The sequence below is a fragment of the Panthera tigris genome, chromosome C1, assembly GCF_018350195.1.
Source record: "Panthera tigris isolate Pti1 chromosome C1, P.tigris_Pti1_mat1.1, whole genome shotgun sequence".
Taxonomy (NCBI): Eukaryota; Metazoa; Chordata; class Mammalia; order Carnivora; family Felidae; genus Panthera; species Panthera tigris.
The window spans coordinates 53,763,682-53,770,682 of record NC_056667.1 but is presented as its reverse complement, the minus strand read 5'-3'; the positions used below and the strand labels follow the sequence as shown (position 1 = coordinate 53,770,682).

At 34.9% G+C, this 7,001-nt stretch overlaps 1 protein-coding gene across 8 annotated transcripts in view; it reads right to left on the bottom strand.

Annotated features, from left to right (window-relative positions):
* Positions 1-7,001, bottom strand: part of LEPR (leptin receptor) — a 189,374-nt gene that overhangs the window by 2,057 nt on the left and 180,316 nt on the right. Inside the window, exon 22 of one of the 8 annotated variants that reach the window (XM_042997496.1) lies at positions 1,149-3,213. The exons of the other annotated variants lie outside the window; for them this stretch is intronic. Within the exon in view, the coding sequence (XP_042853430.1) occupies positions 3,196-3,213 (18 nt within the window). The 3' untranslated portion in view covers positions 1,149-3,195. Of the gene's footprint in view, positions 1-1,148; positions 3,214-7,001 lie in introns of those variants that run through there. 8 annotated transcript variants of the gene reach the window in all.

The following is a 7,001-nucleotide window of genomic DNA, read 5'->3' as shown; positions in this document are numbered from 1 at the left end:
TAGTAGTAGTATTTTTCTTCACTACGACATCATTGCAGAAACGAAAGTGTAAAAGGTTTACTACCAAAGGACATAAGTCAAGCACACATTAACTAGTTTTGGACTGAAACGGATATGTCAAAAATCATAAGGGAGAGACATATAAATTAGTGTTTAAAGTGGGATGAGATAGACTTTGGTTTGAGTCCTTCCACTTCTATGACCATGGACAAGTACATTAACTTGTGTTTTGGTTTCTTCATCTGTAAAAATGTGTTCTATCAATATTTACTTCCTGGCATAGCAGTGAGGAATAAATTAGAGAGGGTCTGAAAGTGCTTAGGTCTCAATAAAGATTGGTTGCTGCATATCTTCTGAGAATTCCTCATGTTTTACAGCAAATTAGGTTTCCACAAACTGAAAAATTTAAACCTCAAATGAAAAAATAATTGAAATAAAATCAAATGAACAAACCCTCTAGTCCAAAGATATGGACTACGCCATGACATAAGATATGATGTAAAGGAGAACTATTTGTGACTGTTGAGACTAATCTGCCTTACACGATACTGAAAATCTACTTAAGATCACCAGAAGACAAGAACTAACTCCAATTTGTTGAAAACAATGATGGTAAAAGAGATGATCACAGACTCTTAAGTCACCATTCCTTATAGATAACTTCACATAAAAATACATACGGAACATGTGGAATGAAGACAAAGACACAAAACAAATGCACATCGTATCTTTTATAAGAATGCTGGTTACATCACAACAAAAAATCCTGCCAAGCAGCTACAAATCAAGAATCTGTGTGTAAAAAGCTCAACTCATACAATGTAAACATATTGAAAAATAAGTGCAAAATAAAGAACACTGTGGACACATCACATTGAAAAATTAACGCAACTAAAGGAAGTGCTACTGAAAATGTGTTCAATTTGTGAAACATACATATGATTGACCTTTTGAATTTTACAATTATTTTTATTTTTTTTATTTAAAAAATTTTTTTAATGTTTATTTATTTTTGAGGGAGACAGAGACAGAGTGTGAGCAGGGGAGGGGCAGAGAGAGGGAGACACAGAATCCAAAACAGGCTCCAGGCTCTGAGCTGTCAGCGCATAGCCCGATGTGGGGCTTGAACTCACGAACTGTGAGATCATGACCCGAACTAAAGTCGGACGCCCAACCGACTAAGCCACCCAGGTGCCCCTGAATTTTACAATTTTTAAACTACCAGAATGAATTCAAATTTATTCCCTGAAATAACAGTATCCCCAACTATTCTTCATAATGGCAAATATATTTCATATAAAAACATAATTCATTAGCACAGTTCTAAATTCTTAAATGAAATATATTTGTGATTATAACCATAAAGAATAAATATACCAAATGCTAAATATGATAAAAAATGGAATACATTTATATAGATATTAAAATACTACATAATGACAAACATCATGTTAACACAACCTTCTCTGTTATTTATGAACATAATATATGAAAACTGTTCCTATGCCTTTTTTTCTGACAGAAATTTATCATTAGTTTTATGATTTGCTTCAAATATTTATTTTCTCATATTGTTTTTTCTTAAACTTGCTACTCTGTGTGTCTTGAATTTCTTAAAATTTCAATGAACCTAGAAAATAAGATCACCAAATAAAGGAATTACATGCTATCAACATGAAAACAAAAAATACACACAAATAGCCAATAGCACGCAGACTCATATATGTTCTTCAGATGATGGCTCTGGCATATTTCATGTCCTCTAAAACCTTATAACTGGTAACTAATTATTGGTACCAAATAATTATCTTCAAATGCATCCAGATGGAAGATAATTAATAAGAAATCACATACCCATATATTATTGAGGTATATTTCATCAATGGGTCACCAACATTTATTAAAAGTATGTTCATTACAAAATCTTAATCATTATATGCACCTAATATTTAAAGATTTTAGAACAGTCTGGGAACATATTAAGTATGTATTCAGCTGGTAGGAATTAAAAAATATTCTTTCATAATTTCACACTTTGATTTTACATTCCAATGATACCTATTCAAAGTCAATGAAGGGGAAAAGGACACATTGCTCCTCATTTTTAGTGTCTTTTTTGGTAATCAAATAAAACTCTGAGTGAAATCTAAATGCTAGTGATCTGTCTTTACCTAAATTTGAATATTATTTAGGTTCATCAAACAGAGGCTTTGGTTTATTTTGAATGTGAGCAACATAACACACTTAGTATGCTAGCATCATAGAAACAGCAAGGGTCTTTTTTTCAGGGAGAAATGTCCTACCCTTGCCATGAACTTGTTGGAAAAGCTCCCTTTTTGCATCACTGTGTACTTCTATGCCTGCCAGAAGCTTTGGGTGGTTCAGTGTAAATAAATTTAAGAAGGAATTTCCAAAGAGGCTGAATTGGAGACTGATGTGTTTTCTGATCTGGTCAGTCTGACCTGGATATGTCAGGTCATCCTGATACGAACTGTAACTTCCATTGGCCTGTGACCAGCACAAACCCTAACTTCTGGCTTTCTTTGAACTGAAACAGAAGTTAGCACATAAGCCATTTGCAAGGATACCAACGATAGAAATTCCCAGATTGACCAAAGTTAGATAGACATAAAAGCTATAAGACATTCAAAACAACACCCAAGTGGGTCAGTTTATAAGCTCAGATGTCTAGAGAAGAATATAAAATGGAAAATTTGGGATGTGAAAATATTAGCTAAATAGTTTTACTGTATTTTATAATTAGATTCATTGTGTTTGCAAAGTTATGTGTCAGAAGTTGTAGCTTTCATCTAGTTACAGCACTGTCTACTACATATCTGATAATATCTAATAGACCCATGGGAAGAGCAACAGTCATAGTTTTTAACGTTTTATGACCACCATCCAAATGATAAATCAAAAGCCAGACACCATGAATATTACTTGTTAAACTTCATGTGACCTGAAAAGTAAGCATATATTCAAAATGCAGTGGACTGAGACCTACATCTTGACCCCAAATTTACCCTTCTATTTAAGTTCTAAATCAGCATCATCCACTATATGTTAGTTCTCAATAGTTCAACCAAATATTTTTTTAGATTTGTCTCCCCTTCTTCAAAATGTAAAAATCTTCTAATACTCTACAGAATGTTGGGAAGAATTGGGTTCATCAGTTGTGATCATGATTAAGCTTCAAAGAATATCCATTCTCTGTTTAGATAAAATAAAATAAGAAAGCAAAACAAAAAATCAGAAAGCAAAAGATAAAATATTTCAAAAACATTTTCTCTCAGGCATGGCTTCTGGACTATCAATTCTTCTGTGATACTACAGTAATGTACCTTTTGAGGAAAGAGTAAAATTTTGAACTAAGGTAGCCTTTTCTATTTCCGTAAAGCATGCCTTAATATCACACTCTAAGAACAGTCTTGGTGACCCCAGAAAAGGAAAAACTATACAATAATAACAGAATAAGGAGAAAGAACAAAGAGCTGGAAAGATAAATAGGCGGGGGAGAGTGAGGAGCAGGAGAAGTATTAGAGAGCTTGAAACAAGAAAGAGTAAAAGAGTAGAGGAGTAAAAACAAAAGTTCAAAAATTAAGAGAAAGAAGAACTGAAATAGTGGACCATTATCATGATTTTTCTAATCTAGGAAATCTAATCTAATCTAGGGGGGAAAAAAAAATCTAAGAAACCATCTGGTCCATGAGTCTCCCTTTTTTTTTTATAAACAAATTGACTGGGGCTTAAAGTTACAGAGCTAATTAGAGCAGAGTGAGGACCCCAACTTAGTTCTTTATTTTCTTCCAGTCTAACAAACTTTCTATAAAACAATGGAAAGATGAAAAGAGATGCTAACTGCAAACAGGCAGGAAAACATGTTATTTGTTTTGCTTTTTCTACTTGCTGTGTTAGATTTCAGCCGATTAATTCAGTCTCTCCTCTGGCTACTTATAATTCATGGGCATATAACAAATATGAAGAACAGGAAAGTAAAGAAAACTGAAATCATATTTTAGGGGAGTGAAATAGGTATTTCTAAGCCCAGTAACGTGTACTCCTAAATAGAACTTCCAACTCAAAACCACACCAGCTCTACCCACTTCTGCAAGACCAATTTCAGAGTTGCTCTGCCTCAGATCTGTGAGGCTGGCATTCTGGGAAGCTGCAGGTCTTTGAGCTTCTTCTTTGGAGGCCTAGAGCAGACTGAGGAATCTTGGATAGTCTTTGAATCACAAGGGAAAATCTATTTGGCTTTAGCTTTCTCACTTCTAAAGTAAGTCGTTAACTGGAGTACACTCTTGTGAAGAAGACAACAAAGAAGCGGGGTTAGATCCCCCTCCACCCCAAAAAATTACAGATGATTTAGATTTAGAGGAAGAAAATGATAGATTAGGCAACACTGCTAAAGAGAAAGGTAAATAACCAAATTGGTTGCAGTCTTTTAAACACTATGAAATTTGCATTAGAAGAAAAAGCAAGTCTATTGCGTCATTGTATTTTCCTACAAGAATTCAACTTTTGTTTAAGATTCTGATTTATATATTTATTTTTATTTTATTTTTAATTTATTTTTAAGATTCTGACTTTTAAAGTATGAAAAGAAATGGTGTAGCACAGTATTCTGGTTCAAGATGGCAGGTTGAACACATTTCTCTCTCATCTTTGTAGAACTCTGTCACAATAAAAGTACACAAACAACAAATATATACCCACAGCACAGAAGATAACCTGAGAAGGCAAGAGGGAATAAGATTTTGAATTCACTTCTAGAAGATGGAAAACAACCAGAAGAGTATAGACCAACGAGGATGAGCAAAGAAAGCTACAAACCAAAGTATCTCCAGAGCAGGCTGTGGCTGAAGAGAAAGCCAGTTTGCCTAGTTGAATCCAGTTGAGATGGTGAGTGACGAAATGGCAGGTAAAAGCAGGTAAATGAGTGAGTTGAGTGAAGAAATGAGTGAAGAAATGGCAGGTAAAAGAAGATATGAAGGAATGGGGCTCTTCCAGTTCTCTGTTGTATATGGAAGAGCCTTTATATTAGAACTACCTTTCACACCCAAATTGAGGTTTTGTTTTCAAAAGCAACAAAGGAGCTCTCCTGGGAGTTACTAAGCAGCTGTGGGGTATTAGTGACTGTGAGTACATTTTTTCCTCAGCTAGCCAGAGCCCTATCTACCCACCCAGAGCAACAATCCCTGCCTATACACATTGGGCTCCCAATCAGCTCATCTACAGTTTCATTCTAAAACATTAAAGGAAACCAAATAATTACTAGATATTTAGGGAAAGTCTGAGATTAAAAAAAAGAAAAGCCAATATAAACAAGAAGAAAATAGGATCCTGGCAGAAAGGGAATTCAGGGAAAAAGGAAAAAAGAGAATTTTTCAAACAATGATCCTTAAAATGGTCCTTCTAGTAAGATTTAAGAAAATATCATATATAAAACCAGAACAAAATACTCTGAAAAAAAAAGCTTGCAAATTTACAAATGTAATAGTAAATAAAAGTTCAACAGAAACACTAGAAGAACAGGATATGGCAAGGTCTCAATGTAAAACAAAACACAACAAAAGAACATATTAAAGTGATAAGAAATATAGAAGATCTATGCAAAGGGCTCAACATCTAACAAATACATATTCTAGAAAGAGAAAACAAAAGAAACAGGAAGAGAGGAAATCACAAAGAAATAATATAATTTCTTAGATAAGACAGAAGGCATGGAATTGAAAGTATCTTCAAATGGTGACCAAGTTAAATGAAAAAGAACCTCCCAAGATCCATCACTGAAATTTTAGAACACACAAATGGAGAGAATTTTTAAATGCAAGAAAACTGCAAGTAACCAGTGAGGAGTAAAAATTAGAATGGCATCTGAGTTCTCAGAAGCAATGCTGAGTGCTAAATGATGAGACAGGAATTGCTTCAAAGTTGAATTGGAAAGGTTTGTCCCATCTGGAAATGGCTACTCCACCAAACTAATGATCAATGAAGGCACAATGAAAAGAATTTCAGGCATGAAGAGACTCTGACTTAGCACATAACATTTCTTAGGAGGTTACTTAAGGATGTAGTTAATCAAGAAAGAGGAAGGAAACGAACTTAGGAAGCAGCAATCACTAGAAACCAGTTAAGGAAAAATTCTGGGTGACGGCTCGTAGAAATTATAGAAAACACCTTATCCGGATTGAAGTAGGAGGATATAGGGTTTCCTGGGCAGATACAGTGGGAAAAGGTGTCCAGTGAAGAAGTTTGTATAATAGCAGCACACAGACATTCAAAAACACTTTGAAAGAAGCAATTAGCAGGCACCTGGGTGGCTCAGTCGGTTAAGCATCTGACTTTGGCTCAGGTCATGATCTCACCATTCATGAGTTCAAGCCCCGTGCTGGGCTCTGTGCTGACAGCTCAGAGCCTGCACCCTGCTTCAGATTCTGTGTCTCCCTCTCTGTCCCTCCCCTGCTCACCTTCTGTCTCTCTCTCAAAAATAAACATAACATTTTTATAAAGGCAATTAGAAACACTAGAAAAAGCAACAACAACCCCATAAAAACTAAAAACGAAGCCAACTAAAATTTGGCACAATTCTGACCAACAGGTGAAATATTTCTAATTATCTTTTAAAAAAACATTCTCCTGTGACATTGGAACTACCAAGAAATGTCATCACGTCTATTACTTGTTCTTCAAGGAACAGTGTTTACATACCCATAGCCACCTAAATGCAGTTTACTGACTTTGTGTTTTTTACAATGATTATAGGACAAATCATGCTATCAATCCTGACTTAAAGCGAAGAGTTCTATTTACATAGACTGGGAGGTGGAGAGAGAAGGTAAGAGTGCTAATGTCTTTATTTAACAATAAAGCTCCCTAGAAGGGGAGCTCCTACAAGTGGCCTGTATTGATGGAAGTAAATGGAATTTAAAAAGATTCTTCTGAGGTTGCAGAGTAATTACTGAAAAAAATGGGGAAAAAGCAACAACACAGTATGT